The 20,314-nt window shown below is 54.6% G+C and overlaps 1 protein-coding gene across 12 annotated transcripts; it reads left to right on the forward strand.

Moving 5' to 3' along the window:
* The first annotated feature begins 1,660 nt into the window (after nucleotides 1-1,660).
* On the forward strand, nucleotides 1,661-19,286 carry ATXN2L (ataxin 2 like). Of its 12 annotated transcripts, XM_055135375.1 has the most exons (24): nucleotides 1,661-2,196; nucleotides 3,579-3,615; nucleotides 3,931-3,987; nucleotides 4,070-4,141; nucleotides 5,271-5,421; nucleotides 5,751-5,875; nucleotides 7,843-7,934; nucleotides 8,179-8,379; nucleotides 10,070-10,245; nucleotides 10,410-10,520; nucleotides 13,049-13,261; nucleotides 13,336-13,407; nucleotides 14,824-14,894; nucleotides 15,073-15,368; nucleotides 15,447-15,516; nucleotides 15,987-16,133; nucleotides 16,219-16,291; nucleotides 16,384-16,571; nucleotides 17,183-17,312; nucleotides 17,398-17,519; nucleotides 17,678-17,890; nucleotides 17,988-18,231; nucleotides 18,381-18,540; nucleotides 18,786-19,286. In XM_055135375.1, the coding sequence occupies exons 1-23, from the start codon at nucleotides 1,904-1,906 to the stop codon at nucleotides 18,533-18,535; spliced, it is 3,309 nt and encodes a 1,102-aa protein (XP_054991350.1). In that variant the 5' UTR covers nucleotides 1,661-1,903; the 3' UTR covers nucleotides 18,536-18,540; nucleotides 18,786-19,286. The 12 variants fall into 12 exon arrangements, with proteins under 12 accessions (XP_054991350.1, XP_054991349.1, XP_054991354.1 ...); XM_055135374.1 differs by having other exon boundaries at nucleotides 18,381-19,286; XM_055135379.1 differs by lacking the exon at nucleotides 18,381-18,540 and having other exon boundaries at nucleotides 1,662-2,196.
* Nucleotides 19,287-20,314: the final 1,028 nt, after the last annotated feature.

Genomic DNA, 20,314 nt, shown 5'->3' on the forward strand with positions numbered 1-20,314 from the left:
GCTCTGAGCTTCATGTAATAGATGTTTTGGTTTTTTTTTTTTTTTGCTTTTTGGGTCACACCCGGCAATGCTCAGGTCACACCTGGCGGTGCCCAGAGGACCATATGGGATGCTGGGAATCGAACCTGGGTCGGCTGCTTACAAGGCAAACGCCCTAGATCTTACCTCCAGTTTGAACTACTTGAGGGCAGTTAGTGGTTTAATTAGTTTTAAACAGCCTGAAGTCCTAATGCCCAGCTATTTTGCAGGAAGGCTACCTCATTGTGAGGTTTAGGGCATTAGATTTTGAACCAGTCTTGGGAACTTGTACCTTTAGGCAATCCCTTTTTACTTTTTTGCTTTTTGGGTCACACCCAGCGATGCAAAGGGGTTACTTCTGGCTCAGCACTCAGGAATTACCCCTGGCGGTGCTCAGGGAACAACATGGGATGCTGGGAATCGAACTGCGTCGGCTGCATGCAGTGCAAACGCCCTACCCGCTGTGCTATCTCTCCAGCTCCCTTAGGCAATTCCTTTGTTAACACAACTTCAAGATTCATTTCAGGGCTAGAAGAAAGTCATTTAGGTTTAATTAAGAGGCTGCAGTCTCTTTTCTTATTCTTTTTCTGGAGGAAGGTTGTTTCATTGCTTTCCAGCTACACCTGGTGGTACTCAAGGACCAACCGTTGGTGGGGCTCAGGGGACCATCAGGGTTGCTGGGTCGGCAGGATGTAAGGAAAGCGTCTAAAACCCTGTATTACCTCTCCAGTACCCAAAACAGCATTTTAAGTTCTGGGGTCACACCCAGCTATGCTCAGGGCTTACTCCTGACTCTGCGCTCAAGGCTAACTCCTGGTGGGGCTCGGAGGATCCGATGGGGTGTCAGAGGTGGAACCCTGGTCGGCCATGTGCAAGGCAAGAGCCCTGCCCGCTGTTCTACCCCTCTGGCCCAAGGGGCTGAAGTCTTAAGTTCCCCTCGAGCACAGGCAGGAGTTAAGCATGGAGCACCAGAGGCGTGGCCCCCAAACCAAAAAATAAAATAAAATAATCACGGGCCCGAAAAGAAAAATGCACGCATGGGATGCCTGAAACCTGGGTGGATGCCGGCCCCGCGAGCAGCAAAGAGCACTCCTGCTACTAAGGGCAGGGAGGCGGCTCCAGGAGCAGGCCGCGGGCGCTGCCGGCGGCCAAGGAGGCTCCCGGGGGGACAGCCCTCACCCCGGGGGAGGCTCAAACCACACCCCCCAGCTCCTCCCCGGGCCCCGCCGGATTCGGCCCGCTCGGACGGCGGAGACCCGCGCTACTCTCCACGCGACCCCCGGCTCCCCGCCCGCCCCGGGCGCGCCCCGGGATTTTTTGGCGCCCAGACCCCGCCCACGGGCGCCGGGCGGCGGAAGCACTGCACGTCCTTGCGCGGCGACACCTCACCGCTGCGGAGGCATCCCGGCGCGCCGCCCGCGGCCTGGGCGGGGCGGCCGGCCCTTCCTTCCCGGCGCCCGGCTCCTCCCCCCGCGCCTCGCACGCTCATTGTGAAGCGACCGCGGCCGCCCGGGCTGCTGCGCCCGCGGAGGCCCCGAGTGCCCCGGCGCCCCTGCCTTTCTTCCCGCGCCCCTCCCCCCGCGCCGCCCGCGCGCGCGCGCGCGCCGCCCGCCCCGCCCCGCCGCGCCGCGCACGCGCGCCAGCCCGGCTCGCGCCCTCTCGCTCCGCTCCGGCCCGCGAGACCCCCTCCCCTTCCGCCTCGCGGCGCTGCCTCGCGCCGCGCCTGAGCTCGCCGCCCCCGACCCCGCGGGGCTCCCCCCGCCCGCCCGCCAACGGCGGGTCCCCGGCCTGCCGATCCCCCTCGCTTCCCGCGCTCCCCGAGCGGGGGCCCGGCCCCGGCCGCCGCGCTCCCTCCCTCCCCGACTCCCTTCCGGACGCTGCCATCATGTTGAAGCCTCAGCCGCCACAACAGACCTCCCAGCCCCAGCCGCCGCTCCCCGCGCCACAGGCCGTGGCCCGCCGGCCCCCCGGGGGCACCAGCCCGCCCAACGGCGGCCTCCCGGGGCCCCTGGCCCCCGCCGCGGCGCCCCCCGGGCCCCCCGCGGCCGCGCCGCCCTGCCTGGGGCCTGCCGCCGCCGCCGGGAGCGGGCTCCGCCGCGGCCCCGACGCGCTCCTGGCGCCGCCGCCGCCGCCGCCGCACCAGGACCGGCCGGGGGCCGCGGCCATCGGCAGCGCCAGGTGAGCAGGGAGGGCCCCGGGCGGCCGCCTCGAGGGGAGCGGGGCGGGGGCGGGGGGTGGGGCCCCTCGGCTTCCCACCGCCCGGGGAAGGGGCCCGGCGCGGGCGCGGGGCGCGGGGCCCGGGGCTGGGGGCCGGCGGGGTGCATCCCGCCGGCGCCGTCGGAACGAGGAATGGGGGGGCGAGGAGGTGATCGGGGTCCCCGGCTCCATTACCACGAAGGGTCTCGCGGTCCCCGGCTTCAGCCAATGGGGAGTCAGCTGCGGGAAGGGGTCCCCGGCCGTAGCCAATGGAGGGGGGCGCGCGGCCCACAGTTGGGCCAATGGGGAGGGAGGGACTTGGGAGCGGGGCGCTGCCTCCCCCTTCGCGGCCCGGCCAGTAGGAGGGGAGCGGCGCGGGCGGGGGGCGGAAGCGGGGCCGGCCGCGAGCACTGCGGCCCGGGAGCCCTCTGCGCGCGCGCGCGCGCCCTTCCTGTGCGTGCGCGCCGGTGCCGGTCTCATGACCCGAGCGCTCGGGAGCCCCGGGTAACACTCGGCGCGGGCAGGGGGCGTGCGTGGAGGGCTTTTCCCGGGGTCGCGGCGGCGCGGAGGACGCCCCGTAGGGCTGCGGAGCGGCGGCACACGCAGGCGCAGTGGGCTTCGGCCGTGGGAGGGGGGCACTTGGAAGAGGCCCGCGGGCCCGAGTGCGCAGGCGCAGACCGGGCGAGGCCTCCGGGTGGGAAGGCTTTTGCGGCTGCGCTGACCCCCAGCCCCGCCAACGGCCCCCTCTGCGCCCTCCGCAACTGCCGGTTACATCAGCCGGCCGAGATCTGGGTTACCGGGTGATTGTTGACCCCGACGCCGCCCTCTCCTCCGGAGTGGGTAACAGGCATAGGTCGGGGAGCGGGGGTGGGGGGGCTGGCTGGAGAGGGAGCCCCGTCCTCCCGGGGCGCCGGCCTAGGCTGCTGAAAATGATTGTTCTCGTCCGTTTGGGGGGTGATCCGTCAAAGCTGGGTAGATCCGGGTCTGTGCTTGTACCTCCGGGGTGTGTTAAAGATTATTGAGTATTGTGCCGTTGGTTTGTTGGAAGCATGAAGTCCTGTCGCGGTGCAAAGTAAGAGGACCATTTTGAATCGGCTCTTTAAAGCGGCTGACGACCCTTGTGGGTTGAAGTTGTTTTATTGGCATTTGGTGGCGGTGTGTGTGTGTGTGTGTGTGCTGTTTTTTAATGCCTACTCCTTTTTTTCTTTTATGAGCATTTGGAAGTCTTGCTTGATGGGTTTCTGACCTAAATCGGCATCCCGGCATAGTGGTGGTTCTAGGTTACTGTCACCTTTGAAACGCCACAACAAAGGGAATTGGGCAAAATAACTAGTTTTTTTTTTTTTTGTTTCCTTCTCTTTTAGGGGACAAAGCACTGGAAAGGGACCCCCCCAGTCACCGGTGAGTGCTTACCCCCTATCTCACCCGAAAGATTGTTATGTGAGAATAGGGCAGATTGTTTACAAAAACAGTCAGAGGGGCTGGATAGTATAGTAGGTAGTTGCTCGCCTTGCACACGATCCACCCCCTTTTTTTTCCAGCTGCCCATGTGGGTCCTCCAAGCAGTGCCAGTAGTGATCCCTGAACACAGCCAGATGTGGCCCCCAACCCAGAAATAATCAGAAAGGCAGAGCACTCCGTCCATTCGAGGGCATAGGATTGTGTTTCTATAAGTTGAAGGTGAGGAGTTGACTATTTCTCCCTCTGTGTTGACAGGTGTTTGAGGGTGTCTACAACAATTCCAGGATGCTGCATTTTCTCACAGCTGTGGTGGTGAGTAGATGGCCTTCAGTTGTTCTGAGGAGCTCAGTCCCTTGCTTAGCTGAAGTCATAGCTAACTTCCTTTCTACCCCAGGGCTCTACTTGTGATGTGAAGGTGAAAAACGGTACCACCTATGAAGGTATCTTCAAGACTCTCAGCTCTAAGGTTGGTATACTGAACTTAGCTTATTCTTGGAGTTGCGTGGAAAGAGAATTACCCTTGGTGGTGCTGAGGGGACCATATGGGATGCTGGAATTTGAACCCGGGTTGGCCACGTGCAAGGCAAACACCCTACCCCTCTGTGCTATCGCCCCAGCCCCCCATTAAATTTTTTTTTTAGTGAAGCAGAATAGTTTTGTGTGCACACCTGGTGATGCTCAGGGCCTACTCCTGGACTTGCTGGGGGACCACATGGGATGTTAGGGATCGAATCTAGTTGGACCACGTGAAAGGCTAGGGCCCTACCTGCTGTACTGTATCTTTGATCCCTCAAAATAGTTTTTCTTAAAAGAAAAAAGAAACTTAGATGTGAGTGGAGAGAAAAAGGAAGAAGTGTTAAGAGAGAGCTTGACTTGGGGCTGGAGCTACAATGTAGCCAGTCGGGCACTTTCCTGGCATGTGGCTGACTTGGAGTTCATCCCTGGCACCCCATGTGGTCCCTCAAGCCCGCCAGGAGTGGTTCCTGAGCACCACTGGGTGTGGCCCAAAAACAGACTTAAAAAAGAGTAAAAAGCTTTTTTCTTTTTTCTTTTTTTTTTTTTCCGTTTTGGGTCACACCCAGCGATGCTCAGGGGTTACTCCTGGCTTTGCACTCAGGAACTATTCTTGGCGGTGCTTGGGGGACCATATGGGATGCCGGGGATCGAACCCGGGTCGGCCGCGTGCAAGGCAAACGCCCTACCCGCTGTGCCATCCCTCCGGCCCAAGAGTAAAAAGCTTTTAATGCTTCTTTAAAAGTATGAATTTAGAAGTTTGGGACTTTTGCTTAATTTTCTGGCTCACATGGAGAAGACAGTGCACATGAGAGAGTGATGTTGGGAAATCATATATATTTTTTTTCTTTTTTGGGTCACACGTGGCGATGCACAGGGGTTGCTCCTGGCTCTGCACTCAGGAACCACTCCTGGCAGTGCTCAGGGGACCCTATGGGATGCTGGGAATCGAACCCGGGTCAGCCACATGCAAGGCAAACGCCCTACCCGCTATGCTATCGCTTCAGCCCCAGGAAATCATATTTTTGCCTTCATATTTTTTGATACTGACCGTTGACTGTTGAAAAACTGTACTTTTGTAGTTTGAACTAGCAGTAGACGCTGTGCACCGGAAGGCATCTGAGCCAGCAGGTGGCCCTCGTCGGGAAGACATTGTAGACACCATGGTGTTTAAGCCAAGTGACGTCATGCTTGTTCACTTTCGAAACGTTGACTTCAATTATGCTACTAAAGGTACTTTTCAGATTTACTCTGTCTGAATGGAGGGCACCTTTCTACCGTATTACTTTTTCAAAGGATGATGGTTGGGTTTTTCCTCCTTGTTAGGTCATACACAGTGGGATAATCTCAACATAATATTGTGATTTCTTTTTAATGTCCTTTGTTTGCAACTCTTTGCTCCTTTTGAGCTGTTACATGATGTTCTTTGCGGTGCAGCTCCCTCCACCATCTCACACAGAAGAACACAAATTACTTTTTGCTCCTGAGCCAGCTAGTAAGAAGGTGCTGGAAACTAATGTGAAATAATACCTAATTGTTAATGTTCAATTCTGTGCCTGCAGACAAGTTCACTGATTCAGCCATTGCCATGAACTCCAAAGTGAATGGAGAGCATAAAGAGAAGGTGCTTCAGCGCTGGGAGGGCGGCGACAGCAACAGTGATGACTACGACCTGGAGTCTGACATGGTACGTGTTCAGCCTTTGCCCCGAGCCTGGAACTGAGGAGCCGCTGCCAGACTATGGCTGTTGACATTTTGATGTTGGAACCAGGAGTTGCTCTGGGGAGAGAGGAAATGCCTTCACTGTTTTCCGGGGGTGGGGGGTGGTTAAGCTCTCCACACTCAGCAGTACTCGGAGCTTGCTTCTGGCTTTGAGCTAGAAGTGTACCATAGGGGATGCTGGGGATCGGATCTCGCCGTATGCAGGGCAAGTGCCTTGCCCGTATACTACCTCTCCAGCCCTTCACTATTTCCTTATTTCCTCTTAATGGCAGTTCTTCCAGATGAGAGGGGTATAGAAAGTAACAAAAATACCAAGGCCTCTATATTTTTCTTTCAACTTAATAATTGTAAGCAAGATTGAGTACTGTGTAGACATTTCCTTTCGCAAAGCACCTACTTTGATGCCTTTGATACCTTTAACGTTTCTCATGAGTGAGTGCATCAAGAAAAGTTGGGTTATTGGTTGTTATGGTCAGGGGACCGTTTGTGGCGTGGGGGATCGAGCCTAGGTCAGGCATATGCAAGGCCAGTGCCCTACTTGCTGTATGTTCTCTCTGGCCCCTGCTTTAATATGCTGAATTTACACAAAAATTTTACTTGTTGAATTTTACATGTTTGTGCATGGATATAGTCATTGCTTTTTAATTACTACTGGAGGGTTTTTTGGGGAGAGGGGTGGTTGGGGTGCATGCCCAGCTGTGCTCGGAGCTAACTCCTTGGCTTTGCGTTCAGGGATCACTCTTGGTAGGCTCGGCAACTGTATGTAGGGTGGTGACTAAATAGGGTGCCGGCATCAAACTCAGGTTAGCCATGTGCATAGTTAGCACTATACCTGCTGCCTCTCTGGACCATCTTTATATTTCTCTGTACATTCACACGCGTATTTCCAGGTTGAGGATAGAATAACATCCTCACCGGTGGCGTTATTTTACAGTTTAGTGCTTTGGGACTGGGATACGGCTTTGTGATAGTACAAATGCTTCAAATGGTTGAGGCCTCTTAAGTCCTTGTCACCACAAAGATAGGCAGGGAATGTAGCTCAGTGGCAGAAAACTTGTGTGTGAGGCTCTAGTTTGATTATTGGTACTACAAAAAAATGAACAAAGAGACAGCAAATTCTAAACAATATATATGTAGCGCCTTTTTGAATTTTTAGAACTTGAACCATTGTGCAGATGTGCCAGAATTTCTCTTCCATAAACCTGGAAATCATTTGTTAGTCTTGTTTTTGTTCATTTTGGGGCAACACCCAGCTGTGCTTAGGACTTAACTCCTGGTTATTCAGGAATGCTTTTGGCGGATTCTGGGAACAATATGGGGTGCCTGGCTGGCCACACGCAAGGCAGACATTCTTCCTGCTCTGCTATTGCTCAGCCCTTTCATTTGTTGGGTCTTAACATTAGTTTTGTTTGTCATTGGCGCTGATGCTGTAGTTTGTAGTACTTGTTACTTGCACCAACACTCTTCCTCTCTGCTTCTGGTTTGGTAAGATTTTATTTTGAGGGGGGACCTACATCCAGCAGAGTTCGGGAATCAAAAATGGGTGGGCTGGGCTGGAGCGATAGCACAGCGGGTAGGGCGTTTACCTTGCACGCGGCCGACCCAGGTTCGAATCCCAGCATCCCATATGGTCCCCTGAGCACCGCCAGGAATAATTCCTGAGTGTAGAACCAGGACAGAGTAACCCCTGTGCATCGCCAGGTGTGACCCAAGAAAGGAAAAAAAAAAATGGGTGGGCTGTATGCAAGGCAAGTACCTGCTGTACTATTTTTCTGGCCTGATTTGGTCGGATTTTATTTTAATTTTCATTTTTACTTGAATCCACGCCCTTGGTCGGATTTTAAAAATGTTTTCAACTTGATAAAAATGACAGATTGTTGGTCATTTCCCTACTTGTGTAACAAGTATTAAGACATTCCTCCTTTTCCCTAGTCCAATGGATGGGACCCCAATGAAATGTTCAAGTTCAATGAGGAGAATTACGGTGTAAAGACCACTTATGACAGCAGTCTCTCTTCTTACACGTGAGTGTCTCAGTACATGGCAGGGGGTGCAACTTGAAGTGTGGGGTCCCCAAAACTCTCTGGGTGGAGGATTAACGTTCATCCTTTTAACTGTCTAGTTTTCCCTTTCCCATTCTGGTCTTCCCATTAAATCTGTGCTAAGTTGTTGAAAGGGGTTAAATATCTCCCAGTGATTGGACGAAAGGAAAATTTTCTTTTTCCTCCCTGGCATTGGGATGACTTTGGTTTGTGGTGGCCCTCTCAGGGTGCCCTTAGAGAAAGACAACTCGGAAGAGTTTCGTCAGCGGGAGCTGCGTGCGGCCCAGCTAGCCCGAGAGATTGAGTCCAGCCCCCAGTATCGCCTGCGGATTGCCATGGAGAACGACGATGGGCGCACTGAGGAGGAGAAACACAGCGCGGTGCAGCGGCAGGGCTCCGGGCGGGAGAGCCCCAGCCTGGCGGCCAGGTGAGGGCAGGGGCAGCGGGGCCCTGGGAGCTGTTTCCTTTTGTTTTCATTTGGGAGGGGGGAGTGTCTAGGAACTTTTGTGCACTCCTGTGTGTACAGAAGCCATTGTCCTATGAGCTTGGGGTTAAAATGTAGTTACTGGGCCTGGAGCGATAGCACAGCAGGGAGGGCGTTTGCCTTCTACTCGGCCGACCCGGGTTCGATTCCCAGCACCCCATATGGTCCCCTGAGCACTGCCAGGGGTAATTCCTGAGTGCAGAGCCAGGAGTAACCCCTGTGCATTGCCAGGTGTGACCCAAAAAGCAAAAAAAAAAAAAAAAAGTAGTTACCAAATATTGAGGTTTGGGTGATTAACTTTAATTTCCCCAAAATAAAGGAATTTAGTTTGTTTTTTTTTCCCCCCGAATTTTGATATGTTATTCTTTGCCTGTTCTGTGTGCAGCTTATCAAAGCTTACAGAAGTATTTATGGGACACTGTGGTTCTTAGAGTTTATTCTTGTGCTCAGAGACCACTCCTTGAGGTGTTCAGGGGGACAGTAGGGGATGTCTGGGATCAAACCTGGGTCTGCTGCATGTAGACAAGCACCTTACTCGCTGTTCTTTCTGGCCCTATACATAATTTTTAGTTTTTGGTTTTGGGGCCACATCCAGCAATGCTCAGGGGTTACTCCTAGCTCTGGGCTTAGGAATTACTCCAGGTGGTACTCAGGGAACCATATGGTATGCTACAGATTGAGCCTGGTTGGCCATGTGCAAGGCAAGACGCCACCGGCTGTACTACCACTCACGGTTTTTTTTTTTTTTTTTTTTTTTTTTTTTTTCTGTTTGGGTCACACCCAGCGATGCTCAGGGGTTACTCCTGGCTTTGCACTCAGGAATTACTCCTGGCAGTGCTCGGGGGACCATATGGACCATCGCCGGGGATCGAACCCAGGTCGGCCACGTGCAAGGCAAACGCCCTACCCGCTGTGCTATCGCTCCGGCCCCACTCACGGTTTTTAACTTGGGAAAGTTGTACTGGTCTGGGGAGGTAGCACTGGTTGGGCCTCGTGCTTGGTATAGAGGAGCCCCAAGTCTGATCCCAGGTCTTACGTATGCAGTGCCAGGGATCCAACCCGGATTGCCCCATATGCGACGCAAGCACTGCACCTGACTGTTCTCTCTCCAGCTCCATGATTCTCATGATTCTCATCACCCCGGAGGCTAGTGGAGTGTAGTTAGGGTGGTCGGCTCAGGGTTGACCCTACCAAGACCGTAAGTCTGTAGCCATAAAACATTTCAGGAATGATCTTCTGGGGTAGTGTGAAATACCAGGTAGTAGGAGGGGTAGGTTGGGACAAGAGGTGGACACTGCCAGCTCCCTTCCCCAAAACTGGATATTGGACCCAGGACCTACACAGAAGGCATCTGCTCTTCTCTGGCCACACCTTCAGCTAGGAGGTGGACCGGGGAAGGGGTCCTTTGTCTTGTCCAGTGTGGGTTTTGGGGGCTGTAGTGACTGTTCAGTGAGCAAGTACTCTGCAAACTGCAGGCCTTGGTGTGACACCCGGTACTGTCTGGTTCTGTGAGCTCCTCTAGCAGCAGCTCCTGAGCACAGCCAGGAGTAACCCCTGAGGACCACCATGCGTAGCCCCCAAACAGAAACGGAACGTGTGAGTTTATGCCTAACCTTCGAACTCTCTCCCCTAGGGAGGGAAAGTACATCCCTCTCCCCCAGCGAGTCCGGGAAGGTCCCAGGGGAGGAGTTCGATGCAGCAGTTCTCGGGGTGGCAGGCCTGGCCTTAGCTCCTTGCCACCCCGTGGGCCTCACCATCTCGACAACAGCAGTCCCGGCCCAGGATCGGAATCGCGGGGTATCAATGGAGGTGAGTTGCAACGCTGACTTCCGCCGAGGGGCGGGGGGTCTCAGGAACTAGGGAGGATAAGTGGAAGGATTTCGGTGGGGTGATGAAAGGATAACACTTTGTGGTTATGCATTAGCAGGTGCTATCTTTTCCTTCATAATTTCCACCTTAAACATTACACACAGGCCCTTCCCGCATGTCTCCGAAGGCACAGCGGCCTCTGCGAGGTGCCAAGACACTGTCTTCCCCCGGCAGCAGGCCTTCTGGAGAAGCGGCCGTCCCACCGCCTCCTGCAGGTAAACTTCAGTGTTCTCTGAGGTGACGGGTAGGAGTTTGTAAATATGTCCCTTGTTGGAATGTCAGGATGGGATCCTTCCACAATAAGAAAATTAAAAGGGTTTGATTTGGGTGTTTTTTTTTTTTTTCTTTTTGGGTCACACCCAGTGATGCTCAGGGGTCGCTCCTGGCTCTGCACTCCGGAATTACCCCTGGCCGTGCTCAGGGGACCATATGGGATGCTGGGAATTGAACCCAGGTCAGCCGTGTGCAAGGCAAACGCCCTACCCACTGTGCTATCACTCCAGCCCCTAAAAGCGTTTGAATTTATGATTATTTTGCAAAGAATTTTTCATTTTCTCTCATGAAGCTTTAGTTGAGCAATCCAGGGGCTTTCTTTGGCTTGCTTCTGATTGCTTTTGGAGGTGGAAAGGATTTGTTAATTTGGTTTTAGATTTTTGGGTCACACCCGGCAGTGCTCAGGGAGTACTCCTGGTTCTGCACTCGGGAATTACTCCTGGCAGTGCTCAGGGAACTATATGGGATGCTAGGGTCCAAGCCCATGCCCGCTGGTGCAAGGCAAACACCCTGTCCTGGACTGTAGCTCCAGCCCCTGGGGGGATTTTTAATGCATTTTTATTTTTCAGTCTTTGTATTAACAGTGTATAAAATGAAGCAGAGTTGTAAACATAAAATGCTGTGCCGATCAGTTTCTTAAAACGACCCAATTCAAAGGAAGAAGATTGTATATGAACAGTAATTACCAGTGCTTACAGCTGACATTAGTTAGGATGTTTTTTTTCTGTGAATATTTTGTTTTGGACCATAGTGAGGTGTATGCAGTTACAAAGTTGTTCATGATTGGGTTCCAGTCATACAATGTTCCAACACCTTGTTCTTTCACCAGTACACATTTCCCACCACCAATGTCTCCAGTTTCCCTTCCGCACAGCCTCCCTCACCCCCCGCCGCTGCCCTCTTGTTTTGGGGGCCACACTTAGCTATTCTCGGCCTTACTCCTGGAATTACTCCTGAGTGCAGTGCTTGGGGAAGCATATAGGGCACTGCGGATCTAACTTGGGAGTTAGATACCCAACAGTGTGCAGGGATGTACCTGTTTGCTTTTCATTTGTCCCCATCTTTTTTTTTTTTTTTTTTGTCATACCTGATGATCCTCTTCACTCCTGTCAGTATTTTAAGTCTGCCGCCCCTGCCCCAATCTCAGCTTCATTCATGTCCTGAGCCACCCATTGGCTCAGCAGTACCAACCTTGTTGGCTTCCATCTCTGTGACAACAGTAATTGGGATTACTCTTTGCAAAGCTCAGGAGACTAGATAAGGTGGTGGGGATTGAACCTGGGTGGGCTGCTATGTGCAAGTCGAGTGCCCTACCCTGCTGTCCTATCTGCACCCCTCCCCCCACTCCTACTCAACTGCCAACTGTTTTTTGTTTTGTTTTTTTCTTTTTGGGTCACACCTGGTGATGTGCAGGGGTTACTCCTGGCTCTGTACTCAGGAATCATTCCTGGCAGTGCTCAGGGGACCATAATGGGATGCTGGGAATCGAACCCGGGTTGGCCGCGTGCAAGGCAAATGCCCTACCCGCGGTCTTCTGTTTAAATGAGTTGTCAGTATTTTAAGAGAAGAGAAGTAATAGGGGGAAATTCTTTTCCTGTTTTTGGGTCACATCTGGTGGTGTTCCGGGTCCACATGGGATGTTGGGGATCACACCTGGGTTGACTGCTGGCGGCAAGCGCCCTCCTCTGTCCTACCTCTCCTGCTTCTCAGTTTTCTTTTTTAATTGGAGTTGCAGCTAATGACTGCTCCTCTAGGCACTCCAGTCATCCATGGTGCTCCAAGGAGTGTTGTCCTGTGTGTGTGTGCCTATAGATTTGCGATATAAAAATTGTATATAAAAATAGGGTGAAGTGGGGCTGGAGTGATAGCACAGCAGGTAGGGCGTTTGCCTTGCACGTAGCCGACCCAGGTTCAAATCCCAGCATCCCATATGGTCCCCTGAGCACCGCCAGGGGTGACTTCTGAGTGCATGAGCCAGGAGTGACCCCTGTGCATCGCCGGGTGTGACCCAAAAAGCCCCCCCCCCAAAAAAAAAATAGGGTCAAGTGGAGCCAGAGAGATAGTAAGGTGTTTCCCTTGCCCATGGCTGACCTGGGTTCCATCCGGGCATCCTGTGTAATGAGCATTGCTGGGTGCGGTCCCCAAACACTCTTCTCCCCAAAAGGGTGCAGTTGTTGGAGAGAAATGACAATCTGTAAGGCTCTTGCCTTGCTCGTGGCCAACTTTAGGTTTGATCCCCGGGACTGCGTATGGTTCCCTTTGCCCTACCACGTGTGAGCTTTGAGAGCCTGAGGTGTGGCCCCGAAACAAACAGTAGAGGGTTTAAAGGTGTTGATGGAGGGTTTGCCTTGCCTGTAGTGTGTCAGGGTCCAGTCCCTGACACCACAAAAAAAGGGGAGGGTAAACTTTGCTACTCGAGTAAGTCTTCTGTGTACCTGTTGCTTACTGGCCAGCAGTAACCATCGTACAGCTCTCCCTTTTCTTCCAGTGGGCCGGATATACCCACCTCGTTCGCCCAAGTCTGCTGCCCCTGCCCCAATCTCGGCTTCATGTCCTGAGCCACCCATTGGCTCAGCAGTACCAACCTCGTCGGCTTCCATCCCTGTGACAACATCCATTGTGGATCCTGGAGTCGGTGCCATTTCCCCAGCTTCTCCAAAGATCTCGCTGGCCCCCGCAGATGGTAAGCACTGGAGGATGCCAGGTTGTGGGCAGTGTGGTTCCGGACGGGCTCTTCAGCTGTCTTCTCTTGTTTAGTGAAAGAACTACCGGCCAAGGAGCCTGGAAGGACTCTGGAGTCCCAGGAGTTGCCCCGGATAGCTGGCAAAGGTAAGCTGTCTTTTTTCTCCTTGGTATAGTGTCCGTTTGCTTCTGTGTTTTAGTGTTTTAGTTTTGGTTTTGGGTCATACTGACTCGGGGACTGCTCCGAGCTCTGAGCTCGGGTTCTCAGGGTTTATTACTCCTGGTAGTTACTGGAGGACCGTGTCAGCTCGTACATGGTGTTGAACTTGGGACAGAAGTGCTGGACTGGGAAACAGGCACAGTCTTTGGTTGCAGGGGCTCCAGGTTTGTTCCTACCTGGCAGTTGCTTGGGTGCCTCTGCACTCGGATCATTCCTTGTGCTTGGTGGACCTTATGGGATGTCAGGGATTGGGTCCGGGTTGGCCATGTGAAAGACAAGCAACTTAAATTTGTTTTTGTTGGGGCTGGAGCAATAGCACAGCAGGTAGGGCGTTTGCCTTGCATGCGGCCGACCTGGGTTCGATCCCCAGCATCCCATATGGTCCCCTGAGCACTGCCAGGAGTAACTCCTGAGTGCAAAGCCAGGAGTAACCGCTGTGCATCACCGGGTGAGACCCAAAAAGCAAAAAAAAAAAAAAAAAAAAATTTGTTTTTGTTCTTGGGGCACACCCAGCAGCTCTCAGGGATAACTTTCAATGCTTGGGGGTCACTTAAGGCCATGCTCAGTGAGTGAATTGTGGCTCTGGGTATTGAATTCAGTCTACTGTGTGCAAGACAAGTATCTCAACTGCTCTGTTAGCTCCCGGCCCGGGAATCCAATGTCTTGCCAACCCTCTCTCCCCCTGTTCTTTTGGTTTTTTGTCTTGGAGCTACACCTGACAATTCTTAGGAGTCACTCCTGGCTCTGCACTCAGGAGATAACTTGCTCCTGGCTCCTGGCGGTGCTTGAGGGACCATATGTGAAGCCAGAGATTGAACCCAGGTCGGCCATGTGCAAAGCAAACTCCTTACCTGTTGTACTATCTCTCCCACACTCGTCCGTCCCTCGCCCCACACTTTCTGTGGTGGGCTGCTCCTTGCTTGGTGCTCAGGGGCTAAATGGTGCAAGGGATCTGAGGGGTGATTTTTTTCTTTTGCGTTCAGAACATGTGTTCTGTTTTGTTTTCTTTTTTGAACGACTAACGATACTGAGGTCTTATTCCTGGCTCTGTGCTCGTGGATCACTGTTGGGTGTACAAGAAGGATCATAAGTGGTGCTGGGGATTGAACCTGGATTGTCCACATTAAGACAGACAAGTTTCCTACTGAACTGTGTGTTCAGGCCCTAACCCTCTGAGCTGTCTTCCTGGCAGCCCTTCTATCAACCTTTTGTTATTCTTAATATTTCATAGGAATTTTGAAAATTCACTATTTACTGTGTTCTGTGGGCTGCTTGAACTATAGCTTGCTTTGAGGGGGAAATGTATGTTTGTTCATTTTTCACTTTTCCCTGTTCTCTCATAGTCCCTGGCCTGCAGAACGAACAAAAACGCTTTCAGTTGGAGGAACTGAGAAAGTTTGGGGCTCAGTTTAAGGTAAGGAGAAAAGGGGAATACTGTAGGTTATTAGTAGGATAAAGCAGTGGGGGTAATGGGTGGGCTTTATATACGTAACATAGACTCAGAGGGCTGGAGGGAGTGAGAAAGCAAGCAAGGATGAGGGAACGAAGCAGACGAAGGATGTGGGCCAACATGCTGTCTGTGTCTCTCCTAGCTTCAGCCCAGTAGTTCCCCTGAGACCAGTCTGGATCCTTTCCCCCCTCGGATCCTAAAGGAAGAGCTCAAAGGGAAGGAGAAGGAGGTGGATGGTCTGCTGGCTGCAGAGCCTATAGGGTCCCCAGTCTCCTCCAAGACGGACTCCGCGCCCGAGAAGGAGGACAAGCCCCCTCTGCCGTCAGCTGGGGGCACCGAGGGGTCAGAGCAACCCCCACCGCCTTGTCCAAACCAAACTGGCAGCCCCCCCGTGGGCCTTATCAAGGGAGATGACAAGGATGACGGCCCTGTCGCTGAGTGAGTGGGGTTGGGGGGAAACTGGGCGGGTGTCAGAGGAGAAGAGTGGCAAGCCATGAGGACTTATTTTTCTCCCAGACAAGTGAAGAAGTCGACGTTGAACCCCAATGCCAAGGAGTTTAATCCCACAAAGCCTCTGCTCTCTGTGGTAAGTATGGAGAATGGGGTTTGTTTCTCATAAAGGAGAAAGGTCGAGAGCATTTGATGGAAGAGTGAGAGAGGAGACACTGTGGAAGTGGAGGAATAGGAGTGGGATGGTTGGTAGGAAACCCCTCGGGGATGGGTGACGGGGAATTGTCGGACTAGTCCATACAGGTTTCTCCGTGGGGCTGGCACTTCGCTCGGGAAGTGTGTTGCATGGGGTGGCTACGGGCAAGGGTTTTGAACCTGTGAGACTGTGAGACTTGATAGGCGGGTCTTGAACAAGTCCATCAACCTCTCTGCCTCAGTTTTTTCACTTATCATTTGAGTGCTTATTTCCTGGAATGGGACGTGACGTTTGAACAAGACACGCTGTGAAATGTGTGTGACCTACAGCACTCCATGATGCTGTTAATGTTGAAGGTGCAGGAAGTGGAGTACCAAAAAATACCTTATGTGTGTTCTGGTCTTTTACAGAATAAATCCACCAGTACCCCAACTTCTCCAGGGCCCCGGACTCATTCAACTCCCTCCATCCCGGTGCTGACAGCAGGCCAGAGTGGACTGTATAGTCCCCAGTACATTTCCTACATACCTCAGATCCACATGGGACCAGCTGTTCAGGTAGGGCACTGGGCGAGCCCGAGTGAGACGCTGGGGTAGACAGACCGCAGGACGAGGTTAAACGACTTGGCTTCATCTGTCCTAGGCACCACAGATGTATCCATATCCTGTCTCCAACTCAGTGCCTGGGCAGCAGGGCAAGTACCGGGGAGCGAAAGGTGAGCGGGGGCGGGAGGCCCGTCCGAGGACAGCTGCCTGGCACACGCTGGCAGGAGGAGCTGGGGCTATGCACTGTTTCCCTCCATTCCAGGCTCCCTGCCCCCTCAGCGCTCGGACCAACACCAGCCAGCCTCAGCACCTCCCATGATGCAGGCGGCCGCCGCAGCCGGCCCACCTCTGGTGGCTGCCACTCCTTACTCCTCATACATCCCCTACAACCCACAGCAGTTCCCGGGCCAGCCAGCCATGATGCAGCCCATGGCTCACTACCCCTCACAGGTAACGCGGCCCGGTAGGGAAACGGGTACAGAATTCTGCCAGGGAGCTGGATCAGAGCGGACAGGCTTACCCTGTCAGCCTCACAGCCCGGGCTGCTGTTTGGGAGAATTGGGAGGCGGGAAGGTGCCTCTCAGGCAGTGCTTGGACCTGGGAACTACCACTGGTGACTCCTGGCCTGCGGGCTGGGCAGCTCAGGCCTGGCACAGGAGTGCATCGCTGTTGGGTACAGTGGGGGTGGCGGTTTACGGGGGTGCACGGATGCCCGCACCCCACCCCTTTGGAGTGCATTGGGTTGTTTGTTTCTCTGACAAATGTAGGTTAAAATCCACTTAGAAAAATTTTGGAGCACTAGCACAGCAGGTATTGCACATTGTGACCCGGGATCAATCCCTGGCACCCATTATGGTTCCCCAAGCCTGCCAGGAATCCTAGGGCACAGCCAGGAGGCCCTGCGCAGAGCCGGGTGTGGCCCAGAACCACCCCGGAATGCACTGAGAAGAGTGTTGAGCGTAGTTGGGCCGGGGCCATGGGAGTGCTCGGCACAGACCATTGGACAGTGGGGCGTGTTGCCCAAGCCCTTGGCCACACTGACCGCCTGTTCTCTACTCCAGCCGGTGTTTGCCCCCATGCTTCAAAGCAGTCCCCGCATGCTGACGTCTGGGAGCCACCCCCAGGCCATTGTGTCATCCTCCACTCCTCAGTACCCCTCTGCAGAGCAGCCCACCCCCCAGGCCCTTTATGGTGAGTGCCCCGTGTGTGTGCGCAGTGGGGCGCGGTGCCTCCCTGTGTGCGTTCAGCGCTGACGCTCTCCGCCGTTTCTCCTCAGCCACTGTTCACCAGTCCTATCCGCACCATGCCACACAGCTTCACGCCCACCAGCCGCAGCCGGCCACCACGCCTACTGGGAGCCAGCCGCAGTCCCAGCATGCGGCCCCCAGTCCCGTCCAGGTGCCTGCCGAGGGGGATCGGAGTGGTGGGACGGGGGTGGGTGGCTGGGGGGCGCGAAGGGAGCACTTCCCAGCCAGGAGGGTGAGGGTCAGCGGGTGGGAGGCCTGGCTACCAGATAAGTGGGTGGCACTTACCCTTCCCCCCCCTCCCCCTGACAGCACCAGGCGGGGCAGGCCCCACACCTGGGCAGTGGACAGCCACAGCAGAATCTGTACCACCCAGGGGCCCTGACAGGCACGCCGCCTTCTCTGCCACCGGGACCTTCTGCCCAGTCCCCTCAGAGCAGCTTTCCCCAGCCAGCCGCTGTGTACGCCATCCATGCCCACCAGCAGCTGCCCCACGGCTTCACCAACATGGCCCACGTTACCCAGGTAAGGCCCGTGGGCAGCCTGCAGGCTCTGCTCCTGGGTCCCCGGTCTCCTGTTGTCCCAGAACTCGGTGCTCCCGACTCCTTTCTGTTCTCTGCAGGCCCATGTCCAAACTGGAATCACAGCAGCCCCGCCCCCTCACCCTGGGGCTCCCCACCCGCCCCAGGTGATGCTGCTGCACCCACCCCAGAGCCATGGGGGCCCCCCCCAAGGCGCGGTGCCCCAGAGTGGGGTGCCTGCACTGTCAGCTTCCACACCCTCACCCTACCCCTACATCGGACACCCCCAAGGTGAGCAGCCTGGCCAGGCGCCTGGATTTCCAGGAGGAGCCGATGACAGGATTCGTGAGTTCTCGTTAGCTGGGGGAATTTGGCATGGAAGAGCTGATGGGCTGCAGGTGGGGCAGGATGCACGGGTTCTGGGTGGGGAGTGAGGGGTCGTGGAGGCAGGGCTGTCCCACAGGGCGCCCGCCGACCTGCACCTGTCTGTGAAGTATGTAGGGTGGGCAGAAGCCACAGTCGCCGCCGCCAGGGGCTTGCTCCTGGCTCTGTCCTTTGCTTCCCTCCGTCCTCGCTCAGTTGTGATCCAGCAGCCCCCCTCCCCACTGCCTCCCCAGCTCTCAGTGACCCCGACTGTCTCCTGACTTAGCCGAGGTAAGGTCAGCGCAGCAGACAGGGCCAGGCTGGGTTGGGGGGGGCTGAGCTGGGCACGTGAGGAAGGGCACTGGCCCACTGGGAAACAGGATTGCTCTGTGCTTCTGACAGCCCCGAGACACCTTGAAGAGACCGCTCCTCCCCAAACGCCCCGCCCCGCCCCGCCCCCACTGGACGGCTTTGTGTGAAGGGACGGCTGCTTGGGTTCTAATGCTCCTGCTCTCTTCTCTTTCCCCTCCAACCAGTTCAATCTCATCCCTCCCAGCAGCTCCCCTTCCACCCCCCGGGGAACTGAAGATTGTCCTGGCCGCGACCTGAGACCTCCATGAGTGGAGGGAAGAGTGATCTATGTCTCTCCCCCAGCAGCTCGGACCATTCCCAGCCTCCCAGTCCCCCTCTCCCCGGGAGCTGGGGAATTCCTGTCAAGCACCTTGAATGGGAGGGGCCTCAAAGTGGGCGGGGCCGGGGTCCAGCGGGGGTGGGGGGTTCCTGCTCTGCCCCTACCCATCCCCCCATCTTGCCCTCCCATCCTCATCTATTCCCCCGCTGGAGACGGAAGATCTTTTATTTTCTATTATTTATAACCTCAAACTTGGGCCCCCTGTTCTTTCTTCCCCATTAACTTGAGTGATCAGCGTGAGAGACAGACAGATGCCCCACGAGGATGGTTGGACAAGGACTTTTACTTTTTATTACATAAAAATATTAAAAAAAATTAAAAAAAATAAAATTTTAAACTAACTTAACCTGCCTACAGTTTTTTCTTGAGGAAATAAAGATAGTGGGGGTGGGGCATTACCTTGAATGCACCCACCCGGGCTCCGTGCCCTGGCACGCCGTGTGGTGACTGCCCAAGTGATCCAGAGCAGAACAGGTGTGACTGAGAGGAGAGGAGCTCGCAGTCTGGACTCCTGTGGGGGTTTTGTTCTGTTTTGGCACACCCAGCAATACTTGGGGCTTTCTCCTGGCTCTGTACCCAGGACTCACTCCTGGTGCTCAGGGAATGTAAGTAGTGCCAGGGATCAAACCCAGATGGGCCACATGCAAGGCAAGTGCCCACCTGCTGCGCTCTGGTCTGAAAGTCCCTTGTGAGTCGTCTTTGTCTTTAAAATGGAAGAACGCTTGAGTGGTCGTGGTTGAACAGGTTTGACTGGGGGGTTCTTTGGTCTGGGTGAGAGCTATAAAGAAACAGCTGCAAGTTGGGATTGGGAGAGAAGAGGGTTAAACAGTCGGGGTTAGGGAGGAGCCAGCCTGGTGGAGTGAGAAGGACCAAGTTAGGATAGAAAATCGTGTTTCAAAGTTGACTTTTTTTTTTTTCTTGATCCTCAGAGTTTTGTAGGAGTTTGGAGCTCTTGGTTTTCTTTTCTCTTTTTTTCCCTCACCTGGTGATACTCAGGGTTCTGCACTCAGGAATCAATCCTGGCGGTGCTGGGGGTAAGCCAGGGATGTAACCCAGGTCAGCTGCGTGCAAGGCAAAAGCCGTCCCCGCTGTGCTATTGCTCTGGCCCCAAGGAGCTCTTGGTTTTTGTGGAAGGCAGGATTCACACAGACGGGAGGAGGGTCTGGTGCTGCCCAGTGTTGCCAGGAGTGTTGCAATTCTGCATTGTTTATCTCTGGTTCTGGGGCTCAGACCTACATGCAAAAAAAGTATACCACTGTGGGGCTGGAGCGATAGCACAGCGGGTAGGGCATTTGCCTTACACAAGGCCGACCCGGGTTCGAATCCCAGCATCCCATATGGTCCCCTGAGCACCGCCAGGGATAATTCCTGAGT

Source organism: Sorex araneus, chromosome 4, assembly GCF_027595985.1.
Source record: "Sorex araneus isolate mSorAra2 chromosome 4, mSorAra2.pri, whole genome shotgun sequence".
Taxonomy (NCBI): Eukaryota; Metazoa; Chordata; class Mammalia; order Eulipotyphla; family Soricidae; genus Sorex; species Sorex araneus.